The sequence below is a fragment of the Eretmochelys imbricata genome, chromosome 11, assembly GCF_965152235.1.
Source record: "Eretmochelys imbricata isolate rEreImb1 chromosome 11, rEreImb1.hap1, whole genome shotgun sequence".
Lineage (NCBI taxonomy): Eukaryota > Metazoa > Chordata > Testudines > Cheloniidae > Eretmochelys > Eretmochelys imbricata.
In genome coordinates this window covers 63,888,362-63,912,306 of record NC_135582.1, presented here as the reverse complement: position 1 = coordinate 63,912,306, position 23,945 = coordinate 63,888,362, and the positions used below count along the sequence as shown (strand labels likewise).

The window sequence follows — 23,945 nt, the reverse complement described above, 5'->3', positions numbered from 1 at the left end:
TAGCAGAGAACTGGGAGACCCAGCTGTAGGCCTAGGGCCAGGGTACAGCCTAGCTGGTGCAAAGGGGCCATAAGGCACTATCTCATCTGGCCCCAGCTATAAAAATGAGATCATCAATGTGAATTTTAGAAGGTAAAATGATTGGTCTTTATTTAGCGTTCCAATATAAAAATAAAATAAATACATTATGCAAACTCCCTTCTAAGTTCTCCAGCTAGTTCAAACTGTCCCAGCAAAAGTACAAGACAAATTGATTCATGGTGTGATGCGGTGTTATATCTGATGATTTTTAGCTACAGAAAAATAAAAATATTTACTAATCATTTTGAAAACAGACAATTTATGTAGGTTGCAGTGGATCATTCATGAAGACATTTTCTTCCTGTTTGATCCTCTTAGATTTTTCCTTTTCTTTTGTCATTTTCTTCCTTTTGGTTTTATAGACAGGGGAATGCAGGAACTGTGTGTTTGTAAAGGGGTCACCACGCCTCAATTTGCTGCAGAATAAAAAGAGTTAAATATTATTAACTAACTATGATAATACAAATAATTATGGTGCTAGTCAAACTTAGGCCTGTTCTAAACTTGCAAGTTGTACCCATATGACTATTTCCATTAGAGGCATGATTTTTTTTTTTTTTTTAACCATAATAGTTATACCAGTATAAGTCACCTTGGATTTTTACTGGTGTAGGCTTATTCCTCCTCCAAAATGAAGAGAGACATACTAGAAAAAGGTTCTTTATACGGATATAAAATACTAGGGAACAGTCTTCGAGTGCTTGCAAATGTCCATTCCAACATAGGTGTGTGCGCGCCCTGAGCACAGTTGCCAGAATTTTTTCCCTTAGTGGTATCTGGTGGGTTGGCTCCAGCCCTCTAGTGCTGTGTGCTTATAAGGCCGGTATACAGGGCCCTGCCGACCCCACTCCTCTTCAGTTCCTTATTACTGCTTGCGACAGTTCCTGGAACCCCTCATTGCTCAGGTAATCCTTCTCTTAGTGGTTTTTAATCCAGTCTTTAGTGCAAATAGTTGCTGTAATTTTAGTAGTTAGGTTAGTTTTAGTACTTAGATAGTTTCAGATGCCTCTGTGCTTCGTTTGCAGGGCTGTCCGCTTCCCGGTGCTAGGGCATACCTTGGTCACCGGGTTTCAAGCCCTGCACTTCCTGCAGTAAGTCTATGGCTATACCAGTATAGTTAAAGCATACAGCTTTCAGATGCAGACAAGGCCTGAAGATAGCTGGTGATATGCAAAACAGAGGTACCCTCACAATGGGAAAATGCCCCTATGCAGGAGAGATTGATGCACTGAGTTTTTAGAGCAATCCTCCACTGTTTTGTAACTACTCAGATAGTCTGCTTACTGAAAAAACAATGCACCCGTCATGAGAACTTGACTGAATCAATGGTACTTGTAGTAATATCTTTAATTTACATATACAAAAATGCTTTGGATGTCTCAGAATACAGTGAAGTACAAATGCTGCTTTCTGTTCCTAGTCCTTGTATATCTAGGAAACTGAATTTTATTTTCTACTATTCCTCTGCCTACTTAATATTACAGTTTAGAGATTTCTTACTTCCAGGGATAGGTTTGTACAGGGTTGTGGTTTAAATTTCAGCAATTAAAAAATAACGGTGAGTGATCAAGTAATAAACCTAGCAAAGGGTTGTGCTAGACATCAACTCTTGGACAGTAAGTCTACAGGACTCCACACAGGCATCTGTGCTAAATGATCCCAAGGCAGGATTGTGACCTAAATTCAACATGATACAAGTGGGTGCCACAAACAGATACAGGACATACAGTTGCTCAGGAAGGTCCTGATCCTGGAAAGAGATCACAGAGGCAGACTCTCAACTCAGCAAGTTCCTACTGACTTCAGAGGGACTCCACACAAGTGTAAGGTTCTGTTTAGGCAGACGGGGGCCTAGGGCACATACATATTTTGTTTTTGTTCTATTGGCTCCCCCGTCACTTCTTGTAGGCAAAAAGGCTGTTTTAGGAAGGATTTGGATGAAGGTAGAGAAGGGAATAGGACTAGCAACCTGACTGGGGAGGGCATGCCAAGCAGTAGGGGCAGCCGGCATACAGGAAAAGCTCATTTCAACAAGAACAGTGTGCAGGGGAGGTGCTGGGGGGTTAGAAATACCGACCTATTGAGTTTCGGTTCTGCGTAGCAAGCCGGGTCCCGCCTCCGTCTGGTCGGACGTGCCGAAGACTCTCCTGAACTGATGGATGCCCGAAAGCTAGCATTGGTCAGATCTTGCAGGGCTTTGTTCTCTGTAAAGACAGGGACGTTTGAAATGATTTATTCAAAATATTGCCGATTCCCTGACAAAGCCCATTTAAATCGAGCCTGAGACATCACCTGCGAGTGGAGAAGAGAATGAGTAATGTATGGTCAGAGTTCTCTGAAAGTTGCATCTGGCACCTTTCCCTTCACACCCAGACACAGGAGACTGTTTGGGAGGTTTCTCCACCCCATTTTGTCCAAAACCAGAATTATTGTTCAAAGGCCAGGTTTTTTACTGTGTATTATTGTAATTTTTCATTGTGGGAGGGCCAACAGGCCTCAGTCAGCAGCAGGGCTGTATTTACATACAGAAAATCATTGGCAGTCCCTGCCCTAAAGAACGTATTCTCTAAAAGACATAGCAGGTGGGTAGGAGCTAAGGAAGTGTGATCGAGGGTGCCTGTGGTATTGGAACTAGCTGGGAGAGTTCCAGAGCTAACTGTGTAACCCGGATGTAACTGCAGCCTCTACTGAAAATCTTTCCAAGTGAAATTAGCAAGTCTGGGGCATGGGAGGAGGAAATCAGTGTAACACCATTTTCCAGCGCTCCAGTTACAGGTAAACACCCTTGCAAAGTACACTCTGCTTTTCAAACCAGCCTGATTTTGGAACGCTACAGGAAAAAAAACAAACCCACATCTTTTTGCAGAGTAACCAGTAGTAACAGAACCTCTCCCATAACTGCACATCTCCCCTCAGATCATCAGTGGGAGCTTATACAAGTGGAATGAGGGCTGCAAGTGGCCCACATTAGCCATAATTAAGCTACTGGGCCTATTAAACTTTGCCTTTCTTCAGATGCCTTACACCCTCTAATGCAAAAGACTGGGAGAAAGCTGATGGGGAGCGAAAATTGAACCCTAGGACTCATCTACCCACGTGGAGTTCATGTTATCTGGATGAGGGGAACGTGAGCATTTCAGAATGAACCTAATGAATGGAGATGCAGGATCCCTCATCAAGTAAGTGTGTCTGCAGCCTCTGGCTCTGAGTTTGTGTGTATTTCTACACAAAATTATGCCTCTTATTTTAATGCACGAGACATGGTAATAAAAACTCTGTAGCAACATTTAATCCCTCTCAGTGCAGTGTTTGCCGTAAAGGCCTCAGAGCATACCCCTGAGTCAAAGCAGCTGGATCCATCCTGTGTGTGTTTACAGGGGCACATGAGCTATCGGACGGACTCTATGAGAGGCACAGAAATGCTGAACCCTTGGGTTAACTCTGGAAAAATCTACAAAGACCCCGTATTACTATAACTTTGTTCTCTGCTTCCATTAACTCCTGATAGTTCCACCGACCCAGAGCATGGAGAACCCTACTAGGGTCAGAACAGGAAGCAAACGAGGTAAGTTGTTGGAGCATTTTCCCCCTGGTTGGAGAAACGTTGAAACGTCTCCCCAGCAAAGCTGGCATTCTGCTGCTTTCCAAACAAAGCAAGAAGAATGAGTGGAGCTCCCAGGAGCACCGATTGCTCGCACGGGGCCAGCATTAAGGATGAAGCTGAGGTCTGGCTAAAACGTGGTTATTAGTAGAATCATCTGAGGGCCCATTAGGCTGAAGGGGCTCACATCTCAGCCCACCTAGCCCAACTGAGGGTGAGGTTCAGCCCTGGTCTAACTCCACTGTGACTGACTTCAACAGGAGGGGAATTAGACCAATGCAAAGTTCTCTTGAAACATCCCATCTCTAATCTCTCTCTCAGGTCTTGTCTTCACTTAAAAACCAACTCAAGTTATAATTCAAACGATGCCCCTAACTTGAGTCCCCTTCACACCCACAAACCCTGAACTCAAGTGCGCTGGTGCTTTTAACTCGAGTGGACTGGCCCAAGAGGGGGCACAGGCTAACGGTCCAGCCAGTGCAACCTGTCAGCTGCTCACACAACCACTTCTGCAGTGTGGACACAGGCTAGCACGACTCAAAAGCTGCTGGTTCTCGGCAGCCATCCCCCATTCCTTCCTCTTGTGCCCAGAAAGCATAGACAAGGTTTCCAACAATTCCCTGGGAACGAATTCCTTGAGCAGCTCAGTTTACTACAGCCTGCAAACCAAAGAACCTGTCCCTATAAGTCAGCGCCACACAGGAGCGAGCACAGTGCTGGGGTGGGCTCAGATGTTATTGGACAGCGCGGCCACTCTCACTCAAGCGAGGCGAACTTGAGAGGAGGAACTCATGTTAACCCTGCAGTGAAAACATCTTTAGGCAACAACAGGGATCTGAACCCTCCCACTCAGGTTTAACACATACAAGAGCACATCTCCCAGCCAGTTGTAGCATCCTCTTTGCAAAAAGACAATGCAGGCACTGATCAGGGCTAGTTCATATTGTTCTCCACCTAAAAGCTGCTTAAGTGTTCAACATCTTGCAAGACAGTCTAGAGGAAGAGTCACAACATCAGAGGCAAAGGGAACAAATCCCCACAGCAGTGGTCCTCAGCCTTTCCCCACCCACAACCAAAACAGCATCCAGAGACTCTTGCACAAATATAAATAAAATCCCAAGTCACTGAAACCAAATCGAGGAGCGGTGAGGTCTTCTAAGGGCTGGTGGCCTGATTCAAAACCTGCTGAATCAAAAACCCCACAAGGAATTCACCAGGCTTTGAGTCAGAACACAACTTAGTAGAACTTTTATTTTTCTGCAGTTAGCATTCAGATGGCGGAGGGCAACAAAATACCCAAGATTCATACATAACCTGTGTTTTAAATAGTAATGATCAGAGCATTTATTGTACTACAATATAATCACTTCCACCTTTCCCATATACTGTCAGTATGCTAATAATCCCTTTCCTCTACCCCGCCACTTACCACTTCCTGGCAAGGCTGTGCTTTGGCAAGGGTCTTTTGAACTGGCCTTTGCTTTCTTCCGCCCACAACCGCCTCCCGACGTCTGCTCGGTGTCGTTTTCTTTAACGATCGCAGAGCTCTTTGGCAGAGTGGAGGATTTTTCTGCAATTCTGTGCTCTGCAGCAGTTGGGGGCTCCAAGCGTGGGAGACTTTTGCTGCAGGGGCTGAAGGCCAAAACTTCAGAACGGGCTGCAGAGGAGAAATCAATAAGGCCTGGATTTCCCACCATGAAATTCGTCCCACCTGGCTCACTGATCGGTGGCTCCAGGTAGGAATCTGGCTCAGTTTTGAAAATGGTAACAGGCAGAAAATTCTGTTCCACTGGATCAACCTGACTGAATGCAGAATTTGCTACGCCTTGAGTCTCAGAAGCAAAACTCTCTCTGCCCTCAGGGTGAGCTTCTGGAGGGTTAACAACATAGGTTTTTCTCTTAGTCTTGGATCTGGAATCAGCCCCTTCCTTTAAGGCATTCATATTGCTGGGGACTCCGTCCAGCACCTTCTCTACGGGGCTGCTGCTCCGCTTTTTATTGCTCTGAACAGCTGAAGTTCTCTGAGCCTTTTGGGTCTTGTTAGTTTTGCTCTCAGGAACACGCTCAGAGTGGGTGATTTCACCCCCCTTTAAACCTGGCAGGACAGGAACTGAGCTCCCTGTAAGATCAGAAAGAGACACAGTGTACGTTTTCCTGCTAGGTTTGGTATTGCTTGATGAATCCTTATCGTTGCTTTTATTTACACTTTGCACATCTACACATGGACCAGAATTCTCTGCTTCACTTCTCTGAGTGTTGAAGTTGCCCTCTTTACTCATTTTTCTCTTGCTTTTCTGCCCTTTTTTAGCCTGGCATTCAGCTTTGCTCTCTGGAATTCTGCTTTGCACATGTTCCTCACTACAGTCAGCTGCTCTGCTAATTCGAATGGTCTTCCTGGTTGCTTTTGGTTTTGTAGATTTCACGTTCGCACACAGCAAATCCTGCTGCAAAGCTGGTATGCCGGAGCCCTGTTTTTCCAAGCACAGTGGACTTTGCGGAGCACCACCATTTAATGGAGTTTTATGACTGATCAAGGCAGAGCGTGGACTTTGGAACTGGCTCTCCATACTACTCAGTCTCTCAGCAAAAGACTCTCTATTTAGTTCTTGTGGTAACAAGACCCTTTTTTCCATCTTCTTTGACTGCCCTGCATTCAACACATGCATTCTTCTGCAATCTTTGGCTTTATCACTTTGTCCCGCAGCACAGCCGCTGCTCTTCTGTAACGACCCCTCTTCCAAAGCATCCCTGGGAGTCTGCCACGCGGGCTTGTGCGCTTCCCATTTGCTCCCGCTCAAGCCTTTAGCCTTGGATACCTTTTTAGAACTCGGGGGGCTCTCTTCTTCATGAGGTACATCCAAACTACTTTTAGGATGGATTTTAAGTGCATCTCTTTTCTTTTTACCTTTGCTGACCTTTTTGACAACTGTAGTTTCAGCGGCTTTGGCTTGGCCATTACTTTGACTTTTGGCTTCTAATGTAATAAACTCAGCGACTCGGCTGAAGTTATGATCCACTTCAGCATAGCACAGAGTCTCTTCAGGCTGCAGCAGGTCACGGGGAAGCCCTTTATCTGGGGATTCTGTTTTAGGATCGCTATCGGGCTCTGAAGGCAAATCCAAGAGATGGAGAGAGCTCGATTTGATCGGCATGCTTGTTTTACTGGCACAGCTGTCCCCACCAACGCTCCATTTCGAGGCACGATTTGAGTTGGTATCTAGGTGAAAGTCCACTGCAGAAGATGGAGTACTCGTCATAAAGACAGTGACACGTTTCTTCCTTTCAGTTACGTGTCCATGCAGGTGTACCAGACTATCACTACATGGTCTTGTAATCTTCTCACATTGCGGCAGAGAAAGATTATTAGCCAGAGTAGATATTGGGAAATTTTCGGAACTTTGTGGGGTGCATGACGAGGATTCTACAATAAAAAAAACCAAACATATCTATATATCATCCTAAAATAAACGTGGCAGACAACAAATCACCTTCTGCAGCACCAGAAAATCCCATCAACTCATATTTGTGACTCTCACATTACCATGCACCCCCACAGGACAGACAGTGGCATCTCTTTCATGAGACAAGGTAGGCTTTTCTAGTGGAGAATCAGCAAATTGTCTGTGCTGCAGAGATGCTTATTTATCTCTCCTCAAAACAGGAGAATGGCCCAAAGCACAATCCCAGACCTCAACAAGCCAGGTATTTGGGGGTGTTCAAAATCCAGATCAGAACGTTTTATTATTTGTACTGTGGTAACACACGGACCAGGACCCCATTGAGCTAGGCGCTGCACACACCTACAGGGGATGGGGGAAGACCACCAGGATTCATTATCCAAGGCAATTCAGCCAGCAGGCGAAAGTCAGTTGCTGGAAAATATCGCTACACATGTTAACTAAGCCTATGTCTACACTGCACTCAGGTACCACTGCAGCACTTGTCAGTGGACCTGACACGCTACCCAGCCAAGTACAATCCTGCCCAGGGCCCTGGGTATGTACTCGGGGAACGAGACCAGGCCGCTACCCACGCCGCTGCAGCAACACTACTAGTTTGAGCAAAGCTACCGCGTGCCCATCTCACACAGCGTAGCTGTGCCTCTCGACTGCAGGGCAGCTGGACCCTTTGTGTGTCACTGCAGTGCAAAGTTGGTCTCCACCAGCCTATGGTGGAGCAAGACTCTTGAATGGTAACAAAGGGCACGTCACCCACGCAGAAGCATTTAAAAACAACAGGTCAGTAAGCCAAAACCAGGAACAACGTCAACGAGAGAGATTCAACTCTTCTGCGTCAGGCAACGTTCTCGTGGTTTGTATGGTCATAAACTGGCTGGAATGTACGTGAACCAGGATCAGAACTGCTTGTCGTGGGATTCGTTAGCATAAAATGGTCAGATCCCAAAGTATGGGCCTGCACTTCTCTCTCTAAGCACTTCCACACTGTAGCAGTTGCTACTGAAAGTCCTCGGAAAGCTCAATCTCTACTGTAGCCATGATGTTCAGGGGTGTTCCTGGTTTGTAGCACAGCAACAACCACAGTGTCCTAGGCAGCCCCAGATTTGCTCCAACACTATCACTAGTATTCCCATGATACCGATGCAGCCACAGCGTCCAAGCAGACGAGTTAAATGCACACCTGTTCAGTCTGTATTGCACTGCAGCCCAGCACTAAAGCACACCAACAGTTGTCCTAGGAGACCAGACAAAGATGGACTTTACCTCCAAAAATCAGATGAGAGTCAAGAAAGGCAGGTTCTGGTTCACCTCCTTTGCTCGACCTCTGCCCGTTTTTCTCCTGGCTTGCTAACGGCTCCTCCACAAGCCGGGACGAGGTGGTGGTTGTGCTTTTACCTGGTTGCTCTGGAACGGATGTCTGGAGCCCTAGCGGGAACGTCTGCACACCCGCGGAGCTGCTGCCTCGGAGCCTTTTACCATCATCTACTTCACACACCGGGACCCTCATCGGCATCGCTGCCATTCTGCAATGCAAAGAGAGGTGATGAAAGGAAAAGAGGGAACGGAGCAGATCACCCATCTCCAGGCTTCAGGACAGCACCAAAATCCACCCCGACTTGGGACAGCACTTCAGCATGTCCTTCAAGGTAAAGAGGTGCTTTGCTTCGGCATTGTAACCATTCAGGAAAGAGGAATGTGTACCAGCGTAGCCAAATTTGATCTGTGCTGAGCGGTCATTTCACATAGGTGGGAAAGCATGTGTCTCTTGGGGCACAGCCTCTGTGGGAGGAAACAAAATCTGAAGGGAGATGGAAGCAGGGCCATCCAAAACACAGGTTCAAACGATAGTGTGCTGGGGTTATACAGGGACCTGAACTTGGGACACGACAAAGAAACAAACAGATTTTCAGATCTACTGTTTTAAGAACAGATCACATTTGCAATGGCATTTCCCAAAACACGCACCTAAATCGTAGTCATGCGTGGGTTACTGCTAAGCATTTACTCTTAAGCATAGGGAGGCAGAGGGGGTTAGTGGAGACAGCACTAAACTGGGACCCAGGAGACCTGGGCTCTATTTTCAGCTCTGCCACTTCCCTGCAGGGTGACCTTGGACAAGTCACTCACTCACTGTGTGCCTCAGTTTCCCCATCTGTAAAATGGGGAATAATTACACTGACCTTTGTAAAAGTGCTTTGAGACCTACTGATGAAAAGCACCATACAAGAGATAGGCAGTATTATTATTATTAATATAGCACTGCAAAGATACAGGGTGCTTTACAAACCTACGCCCCAATCCAGCAGAGCATTGAAACGTATAGAACGTGAAGCACATGGACAGCCCAACTGAATTGACACGTTTAAAGTTACACACATGATTTTAGCCTCATTTGAACATTTTCAGGCTTACCTAGCAAGTGGAGAGACCCCAAGTTGTGCATCTGTGAGATCATCAGTCCAGCTGCCCTCCACGATGCTGTTGTGCTGTCCCGCAGCTAACAGCAGAGAACTTGAACGGTACTAGAGGGTGGAAAAATGGCACGGTCTGTTAAGGGTTCTGTAATAAACAAGCACGCTGTTCTGTGTGGGAGCGGCACAAGGTCTCATCTTGGTTTTATGGAAGGTGATGAGGGATTTTTTTTGGATACCAACACGTGGGAAATTACGCACTGGCACTTTAAATAGTACATAGACACTTTTGAGCATTCTGCCATTGAAAATGCTACTACTGGGATTTTTATTTTATATATATAAAAAATAAAATCTATATATAAATAAATTTTAAGACCCTCATACAAAATTGCTGCCTCCAAAAGTAAAACAGAACAAGCCAGGAATGAGACAGCGCTGGGAGGCTGCACTAGCCTCTCTCAGGTGAGAAAGTTTCTAGCCTTTATAACTGGGAAGTGTATCTTCCCAGTATGAACAGACGCAATATGATCTCACTGAATCTGTAGCAGCTCCAAGGGGTCTGTGAATCATCCCTTTTCAGTGGGGTGTCAACTTTGAAATCTAATGATGGCACTTCTAATTTCCACATGGGAAATATTGCCACCATTGATTATTAGCTATCTGTATTACCATAGCACCTTGGAATCCCAGTCATGAAACAGGACCCCGTTGTGCTAGGCACTCTACAAACACAGACCAAAAGATGGTCCCTGCCCTATAGAGGTAGATGTCTTTAGCAAACAACCAGCCCCTCTGGGATTATCAGCAGAGCCTGAAGCTTAGAGCCTGGGTAGACTATGGCCAGCCTTCCCCCATGGTGCCAAACCTAGAAAGGTGCTAGATATATACATGGGCCTGGTCTACATGCAGATTTTGCACCAGTGTAACTATGTCGCTTAGGGGTACGATATTCTGCCGACATAGTTAAACTACAACAACCTAGAGTGGACACAGTTATACCAGTATAAAGGCACCTTATACTAGTATAGCTTACTCCCCTTTCTGCATGGGAATAGGCTATACATGTATAACTGCATCCACGCTAGGGGAGCTTGGACCACTTTAACTATGCGGATAGAGATACAATTTGTACATTTAGACAAGATCTTAGCTCAGGGTACATCTATAAGACAGCAGCGTAACTATGGTGCTGCAGTTGTAGCCTAGACACCTCCTACATCAGCGGAAGGAGTAAATCCATCAACCTAGTTGGGTCTACAATGGGGGGTTAAGTTGACCTAACTACATCACACAGGGCATGACATGTTTCACAGCCCTGAGTGACAGTATCTAGGTCAATCCAATTTTTAGGCATAGACCAGGCCTCAAAGACTTTAGGGCTGTAACACATCCCGCTAAAATTGAGCTAGAGGTATTGGACTGTGTCCACATTGGCATTAATTGGCAATTTCAAATAGAGTTAAACGAGTTCAGCTGAACTAATTCAACTGAAGGAAAAAAAATCTGCCTCAAGGCCAAGGGGAGCTACTGGCTGCAACCTGGCCCTTTGATTTGGTCACTGACGTTAACATATAGCTAAAATCAAGGTACTGTGTGGGGTAAGCAAGTAACATCTCCAAACGATGACGTGAGGAGCAATCCTTGGACAGGAGCCACAGATATTTCACTCCTTCCCAAACACACACGAATACTCGGAGCCCCACCACCTACCTCGGAAGGTCTGCTCATCTTTATGGCCGTCAGCAGGTTACCATTCAGAAATGCTTCCAGTTGTTTAAGGGTTTTATTCTGTATCAGAAAAGTCATGTTTTACAAGACTGGAATTTAAAATTTCTCTAGACACAGCTGAAGAGAGGCTAATATTGGGAGCAGAAAGCAGTGCCGCTCAGCCCGATGGGGGAACAAGGGCATGCTATGAGACACTAAAGCTCCCAGCAATTACACACTAGTAATAAGTCTCAGGCTACTTTGGTTACAATGGAAAGCTATCAAATGTGATCCAATTGCAAACCAATGCAGCAAAGCATGCCTGAGTTTGCAGGGAGCCTGGGCTGCCTGGAACAACAGCTCTGAGAGGGGTGAACAGCCCCATTAATTGCAAAGGGTGCTAACAGATTATAGTTTAAATAGCAACACTTACCTATTTCACTGCTCAAATCATATGAGAAAAAGAGAGGGAGGAGTATCATCATGTAATTAAAATGCTCACATTATGGGTAGGCCTTTGACACTATGTGGTGGGATGGAAGAGGTGGGGGAGGGAATGGGTTTGATTGCCCTGAAGATTTAGGAAATGCTCCACTGATGGAAGGGGCTCGGATACAAACACCTGAGTAGAAAGCCTGGACAGTTTGCATGTCTTGTCTGATAGACAAGCCCTTAATTGAGCAGCATAGCTATACCAGAATTATTATTCCACTACAGCTATGCTCGCAATTTCCCTGTATAGACAAGCCCTCAGGAACCTAGTATCTTCCCCTGAGATAGCATCTCGATTGGGGACAACTGAAGACAATGAAGGGCCCACCTGCACTAAACCACAATATCCAGGACCCAGTTACAAGACTGTCAACACACAGTTTGTGCTTGCAGTATAGACATGACCTAACCCCATCTTACTGTGCCTGAACTGGGTCATCACTCTGCTCTGTTCAGGGTTGTATCTCAGTTCAGACAAACAGGTAGGCTTAGTCTATCGCACAAGAGGACAGGGTTGTAACTGTCTCCCTGCACAGCTGCTAGGGAGAATGGGACCCAGGTTCGATACTATGTTTGGACCGTTTTTTTAAAAAGATTAAAAAAAATAGGTTAATAAATTCTGAAATGTTTTGATGGCAAAAATTAAGTTACATTCTTTTTCTTCCTGGCTAGGCTCTACAGAGGTGGTAGCACTGATTGTGACTGCCCCACAACCAAAGTTCAAGTGTTAGCACAGTACCAGAAAATACAGTCTTTGCCGAAGCGTAGCATTCTGGAAGTGACATTGCTCCACTTCTTTCTGCAGTAACATCTTCTCGAAGACGAGCCTCTGGCTATTCGCCTTCTCAGCGCTGAGGGCCTGTGCCAGAGCTTTATTATTGCGTTTTAAGGAGACCTTAACTATAGAAGAGTTGTCTACAGGCAAAATAAAAGTAAGATATTACATTAAATCTCTCCTATTCCTGCTACCAGAATAAATCTACACCAGCCAAGGCCCTGCTGCCTGCATGAATCACACCATGGGTCTGTATTATTACTGATAATTCTACCATTTCCATCTAGTAATGGACCAATACCATTGTTAAGATTCTTTTTTGTTCTTCATATATTAAAAAAACCTCCTTCCTATTGTCCTTAACTCTGAGGGCCATCGAGTTCTCTGTGTGTCCCTGGGCATCCCTTATCATTTTTCTACAATTCCTAACTTCCGATTTATACTCAGTACTATCAACTTCCCCTTCATTCCATTTGTTAATTATATTTTTTACAGCTGCCTTCACTTCCCCTCTAAACCTGGCAGTATTTTTTTAATCCAGCCTGGCCTTCTTCAATTGTGGTCTTGTGGTTAAGCCACTCGACTAGGAGCTGGGCCATCTGAGTTCAATTCCCAGCTCTGCCAGACTTCCTCAGTGATCTTAGGCAAGTTAGTTAGCCTCTATGTGCCTCAGTTTCCCCAACTATAAAATACTTTCTTCCAGATTTAGACTAAGTTCTTGGGGCAAGGACTACATGCTTACTACATGCATGGACAGCACCAAGCACAGTGGGACCTGATCTTGATATGAGCCCCTAAGTGCTTGCATAATACAAAAAACAAGCAAGCTCTCACTTATTATTTTTGTTTTGATTTTTGATACAAGGGAAGCATTCAGCTTTGCTGTCTTTAAAGCACCATTTTTCTTCTCCCTCATCCGTTCTCTAACACCACTTAGGGAGAAAAAAGATGTATCCACAGCCTCCTGAGACGCCATGGTTGAAGAGCCCTAAGAGAGAGCGAGCAAGAGAGAGAAGTGAGTTAGTGCTCGTATATTTTCAGAAAATAAAGTCTGCAGTTGTAGGGAAAACTCTTTCCAAAGGGGAAATGCTTCTCTATCATTATCCCCTCCCACGCGAACGCTTCTGAGCCAAAAACACCAGATCAGCTCTTTTTCCCTACAGCCTACACATCCCCATGTCCTATAATTAACGTTGCCTTTCCCAGGCAGTGAGAACGGACACCAAAATCGCTGCAGGTGTAATACAAATCCAGTCTTCGTGTGTGGCTCTTGATGGAGTTTTCCTGTCCTATAAAGACAGGTTTCCAGGGGAGTCAATTGCAGAGAGCCTTCCATGTGCACTCTGGCTCCATTAACCCAGCCTTGAAAATCACTTTCTCCAGCATCAAACAGCAAAGTCCAGGTTTCCATCCACCCATTCATCTTGACAGTCTGGAATGTTTATAAAACCTAGTTTGTTGGGGTGATGGTGGGCCAGGGCCCCCAACCCGCCCCACCTGCCCCACAGTAAATGAGCCACCTTACACCTCTCATTGCACTGAAAGGGATCATACTTATTTCCATTCACCATGTGAGATCTGGGGATCTCTCTCCCCAAAAAACCACCACAAAGTGCACTAACCTGCATGGACTCAGGTTTCCCAGTGGAACTTGCAGAGGTTTCTAGCAGAGCCGGTCCAGCCTCCCAGCCAGCAGCAGCCCCACCACCAGGGCAGAACTGTATGGAAGAAACTGGCTCTCACTAAACCATATATAAACAAAACAAAGCATCCCAGAGGCAACCCTCCTCGGGACCTTCTTCGAGTCCTATTTAAACCAATGGGCTCAAAAAATGGGAGATGCTTTCAAACTGGGTAAGGCAACTCTGATCTTTTCATGTACTGCTATATATCTCTTCCTACTGTATTTTCCACTCCATGCATCTGATGAAGTGGGTTTTAGCCCACGAAAGCTTATGCCCAAATACATTTGTTAGTCTATAAGGTGCCACAAGTACTCCTTGTTGTTTTCATTCAAGGTCAAGTGGCCACTCATTTTCCCAATTCACACAAGCCCAGTGGGGCTCTGTTCTGGCACCAGGGTCCCCACGTTTACATCTACTCCCAGGATCGGTGCCTAGCCACCCATCTCTGCTGTCAGAATCAGCTGCATCAGGAAGCTTGGTTAAGACTGAGTTTCACTTTGCTGTCTGCAGGGGAGCAAACTATAGCCCTGATCCTACAACCAGCTGTGATGTCAGTGGGACAGGACTGGGGTCTGGTCACATAGAGAGATTTCCAGAGTTGGCGACTGTGTGTAAACTGTGTCCTTGAATTGTGCTAACCCTGCCACAGTTAATTCTGGAGCATAATGGGAGCCCAAGACAGAGGCACATAAATGGACTTAAAAGACCCAAAATAGACATATTTTTGAGAGATCTTGATCTATGTAAGTGTTAGATGATAGCTAGATTAGATAAATAGATTAGATAGATAGCTCTTAATCTATACAAAACGGGAAATGACTGCCTAGAAAGGAGTACTGCAGAAAAGGATGTGGGAGTCATAGTGGACCACAAGGTAAATATGAGCCAACAGTGCAACAATGATGCAAAAAAAGCAAACATCACTGTGGGATGTATTAGCAGGAGTGTTGTAAGCAAGACACGAGAAGTAATTCTTCCGCTCTACTCTGTGCTGATTCAGCCTAACTGCAGTATTGTGTCCAGCTCTGGGCAGCACATTTCAGGAAAGATATGGACAAATTGGAGAAAGTCCAGAGAAGAGCAACAAAAATGATTAAAGGTCTAGAAAACATGACCCATGAGGGAAGATTGAAGAAGTTTGTTTAGTCTGGAGAAGAGAAAACTTGAGAGGGGACATGATAACTGTTTTAAAGTACAGAAAAGGTTGTTACAAGGAGGAGGGAGAAAAATTGTTCTTTTTAACCTCTGAGAATAGGACAAGAAGCAATGGGCTTAAATCACAGCAAGGGAGGTTTAGGTTGGACATTAGGAAAAACTTCCTGTCAGAGTGGTTAAGCACTGGAATAAATTGCTTAGGGAGGTTGTGGAATCTCCATCATAGGGGATTTTTAAGAGCAGGTGAGACAAACACCTGTCAGGGATGGTCTAGACCAGTGGTCCCCAACCTTTCTGTGGGAACAGCACACTCCTATTCCCAGAAGACTGTGGCGGGCGCCAGACACCCCACTGCCAAAATGCCGCCGAGAAGTCGTAGCGAAAAAAAGCGTCACCGCCGAAATACGGCAACGCTTCTCGGCGGCATTTTGGCGGCCATTTCTCTGGCAGCCGTGCTCGGCGGCACAGTGTCCTGCGGGCGCATGCCATTGAACCCGCGGCACCGCATTGGGGACCCCGGACTCGACAATACTCAGTCCTGCCTTGAGTGCAGGGGACTGGACGACCTCTCGAGGTCCCTTCCAGTCGTATGAGTCTAACAAGATCTCTCTAACCTTTAACCTGCCAGGTGCTGCCCTCAGAAGGACTCTGGATCCCTCCCCAATCACTAACTCCTCCCCCAGCTTTGGATATTTGGGATTTACAAATAGGGCATGGGGAGGACACACACCAGAGAGTTTCACAGACCCCCTCCCAGGCATCGAGCACAGCAGGCGCTGCTGACTTGGCTTCACACGATGTTTCTTTCTCCTTACGTTGCAACCCTGCAGCCCCCGGACAAAGGGGAACTAGCCCAGGGGTCACAAACATGCGGCCCGCGGGGTTCTTTCCTGCGGCCCTCCAAGCTTCCCGTGTCCCGCCCCCACATCCCCAGCCTACCTCCAGCCCAGGGGTGGGCAAACTACAGCCCCAGGCCGGATCCAGCCCCTCAGGGCTTTGGATCCGGCCCGCGGATTTGCCACCCCCGCGGTGCTGAGGGCCCCGTGCTGCTCCGGGAAGCGGCAGGCACCCCGTCCCTGCGGCCCCAGGGGAGGGGGAGCAGAGAACTCCGTGAGCTGTTCTTGCCTGTGGGACCTCCCCTGAAGCTCCCATGGGCCGGGGCCGCAAGGAAGCGGTGCCCGGCACTTCCCGGAGCGGCACGGGGCCGGGGCCAGGGCACGCAGGGAGCCTCAGTACGCGCCCCTGCCACCACGGAGCCACTCAAGGTAAGCGGTACCAGGCCGGAACCCAAACCCCTCCTGCACCCTGCACCCCAACACCCTGCCCTGAGCCCCCTGCCTGCACCCCAGCCCCCTGCCACACCCTGCACTCCCTCCTGCAGCCCAACCCCCACCCTGAGCCCCCTGCAATGCCCCGCACCCCCTGCCCAGAGCCCCGTGCCGCACCCCTGCCTCCTGCCCTGAGCTCTCTGCCTGCACTCCAGCCCCCTGCCACACCCCGCACTTCCTCCTGCACCCCAGCCCCCTGACCTACCTGTACCCTGAGCCCCCTGCCACACCCCGCACCCCTCCTGCACCCCAACCCCCTGCCCTGAGCCCCCGCCACACCCCACAACCCTCCTGCACCCCAACCCCCTGCCATACCCCTGCCCTGAGCCCCCTGTCGCACCCCAACGCCCTGCCCTGAGCCCCCTCCCGCACCCCGCACCCCTCCTGCACCCCATCCCCGTGCCCTGAGCCCCCTGCCACACCCCTCCTGCACCCCAAACCCCTGCCCTGAGCCCCCTGCAATGCCCCGCACCCCCTGCCCAGAGCCCCCTGCCGCACCCCTACCTCCTGCCCTGAGCTCTCTGCCTGCACCCCCGCCCCCTGCCACACCCCGCACTTCCTCCTGCACCCCAGCCCCCTGACCTACCTGTACCCTGAGCCCCCTGCCACACCCCACACCCCCTGCACCTCAACCCCCTGCCCTACCCCTATCCTGAGCCCCCTGTCACACCCCACACCCCTCCTGCACCCCAACCCCCTGCCGAGCCCCCGGCACACCCCACAACCCTCCTGCACCCCAACCCCCTGCCCTACCCCTGCCCTGAGCCCCCTGCTGCACCCCGCACCCCTCCTGCACCCCAACCCCCTGCCCTGAGCCCCGTCGCACCCTGCATCCCTCCTGCACCCCAACCCCCTGCCCTACCCCTGCCCTGAGCCCCCTGCTGCACCCCACACCCCTCCTGCACCCCAACCCCCTGCCCTGAGCCCCCTGTCGCACCCCGCATCCCTCCTGCACCCCAACCCCCTGCCCTGAGCCCCCTGCTGCACCCCTCCTGCACCCCATCCCCCTGCCCTGAGCCCCCTGCCGCACCCCTCCTGCACCCCAACCCCTGCCCTGAGCCCCCTGCCGCACCCTGCACTACTCCTGCACCCCAACCCCCTGCCCTGTGCCCCCTGCCGCACCCCACACCCCTCCTGCACCCCAACCCCCTGCCCTACCCCTGCCCTGAGCCCCCGCCGCACCCCGCACCCCTCCTGAACCCCATTCCCGTGCCTTGAGCCCCCTGCCACACCCCACATCCTTCCTACACCCCAACCCCCTGCCCTGAGCCCCCTGCCACACCCCTCCTGCACCACAACCCCCTGTCCTGAGCCCCCTCCCGCACCCCGCACACCTCCTGCACCCCAACCCCCTGCCCTACCCCTGCCCTGAGTCCCCTGCCACACCCCACACCCCTCCTGCGCCCCAACCCCCTGCCCTAAGCCCCCGCCGCACCCCACACCCCTCCTGCACCCCAACCCCCTGCCCTACCCCTGCCCTGAGCCCCCTGCCGCACCCCACACCCCTCCTGCACCCCAACCCCCTGCCCTGAGCCCCCTGTCGCACCCCGCATCCCTCCTGCACCCCAACCCCCTGCCCTACCCCTGCCGCACCCCTCCTGCACCCCAACCCCCTGCCCTGAGCCCCCGCCGCATCCCGCACCCTCCTGCACCCCAACCCCCTGCCCTGAGCCCCCTTCCGCACCCCAAACCCCTGCCCTACCCTTGCCCTGAGCCCTCTGCCGCACCCCTCCTGCACCCCAACCCCCTGCCCTGAGCCCCCTGCCGCACCCCACACCCCTCCTGCACCCCAACCCCCTGCCCTACCCCTGCCCTGAGCCCCCTGCCGCACCCCTCCTGCACCCCAACGCCCTGAGCCCCCTGCCGCACCCCACATCCCTCCTGCACCCCAACCCCCTGCCCTACCCCTGCCCTGAGCCCCCTGCCGCACCCCTCCTGCACCCCAATGCCGTGCCCTGAGCCCCCTGCCGCACCCCTCCTGCACCCCATCCCCCTGCCCTGAGCCCCCTGCCGCACCCCTCCTGCACCCCAACCCCGTCCTGAGCCCCCTGCCGCACCCCTCCTGCACCCCATCCCCCTGCCCTACCCCTACCCTGAGCCTCCTACTGCACCCCACACCCCTCCTGCACCCCAACCCCTTGCCCTGAGCCCCCTGTCGCACCCCGCATCCCTCCTGCACCCCAACCCCCTGCCCTGAGCCCCCTGCTGCACCCCAACCCCCCGTCCTGAGCCCGCTGCCGCACCCCTCCTGCACCCCATCCCCCTGCCCTGAGCCCCCTGCCGCACCCCTCCTGCACCCCATCCCCCTGCCCTGAGCCCCCTGCCGCACCCCGCACCCCTCCTGCACCCCATCCCCCTGCCCTGAGCCCCCTGCCGCACCCCGCACCCCTCCTGCACCCCAACCCCCTGCCCTGAGCCCCCTGCTGCACCCCAACCCCCCGTCCTGAGCCCGCTGCCGCACCCCTCCTGCACCCCATCCCCCTGCCCTGAGCCCCCTGCCGCACCCCTCCTGCACCCCATCCCCCTGCCCTGAGCCCCCTGCCGCACCCCGCACCCCTCCTGCACCCTAACCCCCTGAGCCCCCTGCCGCACCCCGCGGGCAGGGGCGGGCGCGGAGCGGGGGTCGGGGGCAGCGGGGGGGTGATGGGCCCCTCCTGGCGCTTCGAGCCCGAGACCCCTGAACGAGCCCGGCGCAGTGTGTTTTTACGGGTTTCGGTGGCTCGCCGAGCCCGAGCGAGCCGGGGGGGCTGCAAAGGGGGTTTCTTTGCCTCCGGCTCTGCGCCGGCTGCCGCCCTGCCGGCCCCGGGCACTCGGGCGGGGGGGGGCTCCCCGCTAACGGACACCCCGCACTTACCCGATCGCCGGCGCGGCCCCCGGGCGGGGGGGGGGGGGCTCTGCACGGGGCAGCCCCGGGAACCCTGGGAAATGCAGCGGGACGGTTTTTTTTTTTTTTTTTAAACGTAAACCGGAGTTTCTTTTTCCGCCCCTCCCCCCCGGCTCGGTTTCAGAAGGAGCCCCTCCCTGCGCCGGGCGGGATGACCGGCCTCGCGCCCCGGCCCAGGCGCGCGCGCGCAGCCGAGCTCGGCCGGCGGGCGGCGATTTGAAATGGCTCACGTGACCTCGCCGTGTTCCCCCTGGCTCCGCCGCGGCAGACGCCCCGGCCGCCCTTCTGCGCTGGGGCCGGTGCGGCCAAGGCGGCGGCTGCTGCTTCCCGGCTCTCCCGGGCTGCAGCCCCAGCCCGGTGAAAACAACGCTTTGTGCTGGGCGAATGAGCTTTCTTTAGAGAGATGCCACCAGCTTAAAAATCCTGTGTGGGAGAGATCTGTTCCTCGGTTCCAGCTCCCACCTTTAAATCCTTCCCGCAGCAAGGCCTTTGTAAAATATATTTTCTGGCTGGCTCTTTGCAGGGTCAGCCTCCCTGCTGGATTTCTCTTGGCTTATAGGCCTGGCAGCTTCACTTGTTGTCTCTGGTCCGTTTCTGCTCTCATGCAGGAGTGCAATGCCGCCCTGTCTGTGTTGCAAGAATTACAGGCGGGGTGTCTGGGCTTAGAAAGAGCGGGTTCCGTTTATTTTTGTTGAGCTTTTATAACACAGTAGTCCACATGTAGATGTTCTTTCAAAAGATAAACAAGTGGAACCAAATAATAAGCATCAGATGAGAATTTAAAAACAAAATAGTATAGACCACCTGTGGGGCCTTCTACCCCCCATAGAGCCAGTTGAAGAACTGGGGTCTATATCTGGTAATTGTAAGCAGGGGAATAGTCCCGCTCTTGTGGGGAACTTTCCTGGTTTTTGCACTACCCTGGTGAAGTGGGCTAGCGAAAGGATCTGAGTCCTCGCTCCCACTTCCTTTACCCGGTGGCCTCCCTGCCCTTGAGGACTCTCCTTCCACTCTCCTGTCTGGCAGAGTCCTCATAACCCCGATAAGGCTGGGCCCAGGATTCCTGGGGGGCTCGACCCCCCAACCCTGTTGTGGTCGCCTAGGACAGGGGCTAGGTTGTCCCCACTCTGGGGTACTCTCTCTGCACTGGGTACTGCTCTGACCCACTGACCATTACATACAATTTAAAGCAAAAGCAAGTTATTTAATCAATAATTAATTTTAAAAAGAATAAGGAATAATGGGAAAGGTTAAAGGAAACACATCACCCCGCTCTGTGGCAGGGAACATCACAAACAGTGTCTCTGGAACGTCAAGGCAGTTCACAGTCTGTTCCTTGTACGTCCCAGGCCTCCTGCTCAGGCCCTGACCGTGCTGCAGGGATGCTGCGGGTTGGACACTCGCTCTGGTGGTGGCCACACGTTCTCAGGCTCTAAGTGGTAGGACCCTTCTTCCCAGTGTCGCCCCCGCCCTGTCGGGGTTACAATACAAGCCTGGCCTGCAGAGCCTCTTGGCTGAGGCGTCTCCCTGTGCTGGGCCCGCTGCCCAGGGTCCCCCTCGCTCTCCTCAGCTGCTCACCACACTCAGCTCCAGACTCCTCCAGCCTCAGCTCCACCACTCGGTCTCTGCACTGCTACTGCTGCTCTGCCTCCAGCTCCCTGGGCTGCATCTCTGGCCCCTCTGCCTCTGGTTGCTACAGCTCTGCTCCCAGAACAGGTCTGCTCTGCAGGCTGCTTCTGTGACTCTGCTCCCAGCACTGACCTGCTTCTTGGGCTGCTTTTCTGGCCCCTCTGGCTCTGGTTGCTGCAGCTCTCCTCCCAGGGAAAGTCTGCTCTCTCTGGGATGTGCCTCTGGCTTGGGGCTGCAGCTCTGCTCCCAGGACAGGGTCTGCTCTCTCTGGGCTGCTTTTCTGGTCCCTCTGGATCTGGCACAGCTCTGCTCCCCAGCTCATCTTGGGCCCCTGCTTTCTCCTTAGCTTGGTCCGACTCTGTCTGACCCAGGCAATTCCAGCTCACAGGGAAGACAGGACCTCCCTGGCCTCCTGACTCCCTGATTAGCCTGCTTGCCCTGTCATTCAGGCTGACCTGGAGCATTGGCCTCTCCCCATTGTTCCCGGGGGCTGTCAGTCTCAGGGTCCTGATGCCCCATCGACCCTTCCCCCTTTTTAGTACTGGGAGCCCCACTGAATGTTAGTAAGGGGGCAAGTCCCCTTACATAATGAAGACTGTAACTGTGTGTCAGGAAGAGTCAGAACCCGTGTTGTCAATTCATGAGATTTTCTTTAGTGTCTCGTGGTATTTGTTTTTTCTTAAAGCTCCAGCTTCTGGATTCATTTGATCATGTGAGAATCTCAGCTTTATTTATTTATTTTTAAGTAGGTTTCTAGTCCTCATGGGTGTGAAGAAAAGCTACAAAATATGAATCTAAAGGCTCAAACACCAGAAAGCATATACCCCAAATTTATATCATTCTAAAAGTCTCATGATTTTCAAGTCAGTCTCATGATTTTCGAGGCCTCATTCATGATTTCTGAATGCATGAGGTTAGGGTGGATTGATTTAAATCAAGACCATTTAAATCATGATTTAAGTCACCAAGTGAAAAGCTTTGATTTAAATCACTGATTTTAAGCAGCTTTTCCATTTGTACCTCATTTATTTTCTAAAGAAAGGTGCATTCTCAATGGTTTGTATAACCATTGAAACATGTTGATTTACAACTAAGAGCCTTTGCACTAGGTTTGGTACATCTTTCTGCTGCCTAGAAGGGTACACAATAGTTATATATGTTCATTTATACAGTTGTGTAGCTTAATATTTTCAGATCCTTATTAATTAATGGTACAATTTTCATATGTTAGAAAGTGGTGAATGATATATTGCTTATTTACTAGATAATTAACTTTTGGCTCATGATTTGTGTCAAGCAATGTTAGGACGGTAACCGGAATTTAATTAAACACACAAAAACAGCATATAACATTTATTTTTATTAAGCAAAACAAGCCCTTAATACAGTACACAACCCATTGTGCCGTATTTAGAATGCCTGACCGCAAAAGTTGGATGTTTTCCCCCTGATTCTTTCTGTGTATAGAAAAGCAGGCTTTAACTCAAAGTTTTGAGAGAGGCTCATGGATTCAGCATATTCATTTTTTATTTAAATGTTTTAAGAGACTGTAATAAGTGTAGGACTTAACATATTTTGTATTAAATTCAGATTTCATTTTAAACAGGTTTATTTTAAAAATAGATTATAATTCAAATAACATCAAAATCTGATTTAATTAAAAGTATTAATTTATAAATTTTTAATGATTAATTTTTAAATCATCAATTTTTAATCCACCCTGCTTGAGGTTGGCAAACTATAGAACATTTTTGTATGAAGTGTAGAAAAAACTATGTATTTTTTAAAAAAGTATTAAAATGAACGATAGAAGTATAACAAAACCTCCTAAAATCAGAGGCTTATTTTAAAGGAATTCTTTCAGCTCAAATTTGACCCCAAATTTAGGTTTTGTACTTCTATAGACCAAACTGCAGGATCCAGCACCTATCCAAGTATGGTGTGTTTTCTCTCTTTCTGATGAAAGGATGACATGTAATCACATGTTAAAAGAACATTTTTTAGAAATAGTTTATATAAAATTTTGACCCAGGTGGCAAATACATCAATACTTTCTAAACAAGTCAAAATTCTCTCGTCTAACAGTTGGTGTTTTAAGTACAACAGTCAAGCAAATATTATATGAAACCAATGCTTAACATAAAATGAAGTAAAGAAAATCAATTAAAGTTATGCACGTTTCCTTAAGGAATAGCAATTTAAAACTGCAATGCAGACAGAATCATAATGACAGGTTTCAGAGTAACAGCCGTGTTAGTCTGTCTTTGCAAAAAGAAAAGGAGTACTTGTGGATCTTAGAGACTAACCAATTTATTTGAGCATGAGCTTTCGTGAGGTGAAGAATCATAATGGTACGTGTAGATGATAGTGACACAGATAGACTGAATCTTCCTCATGCTACTGTGGGAATTTGAATGACAACTCTCTGCCAGAGCCCTAAATAATACACGTTGTTACTTTTGCATAGGGGTTTTAAGGAATATATTAACTTGGGATCACTATGTCACATGAATTGTTGGATTGTGAATAAGCTCAGTGAGTTAACTCCTCTGCAACTCTATTCAGGGATGGACTGATTTCCTTAAAGCAATCCCACTAAAGTCAATGGAGTTAAACTGGTGTCAAACAGATTGAGGCCCCAGATGTTGAACCCAGCTCCGTCACTAGCACAGACACAGCCTATGGTACATGGAGGACCTGATTGGAACCTGTTTTGTAAAAGGTCCTGTTCTGGAA

At 49.7% G+C, this 23,945-nt stretch overlaps 1 protein-coding gene across 1 annotated transcript; it reads right to left on the bottom strand.

Annotated features, from left to right (window-relative positions):
* Positions 1-133: 133 nt before the first annotated feature.
* Positions 134-19,632, bottom strand: SGO2 (shugoshin 2). The gene is made up of 10 exons (XM_077830338.1): positions 19,551-19,632; positions 14,151-14,246; positions 13,426-13,516; positions 12,493-12,668; positions 11,265-11,342; positions 9,553-9,662; positions 8,404-8,663; positions 5,112-7,103; positions 2,159-2,285; positions 134-497 (listed from the first exon to the last, which is right to left on the bottom strand). The coding sequence occupies exons 2-10, from the start codon at positions 14,154-14,156 to the stop codon at positions 341-343; spliced, it is 2,997 nt and encodes a 998-aa protein (XP_077686464.1). The 5' UTR covers positions 14,157-14,246; positions 19,551-19,632; the 3' UTR covers positions 134-340.
* Between the last annotated feature and the right edge of the window lie 4,313 nt (positions 19,633-23,945).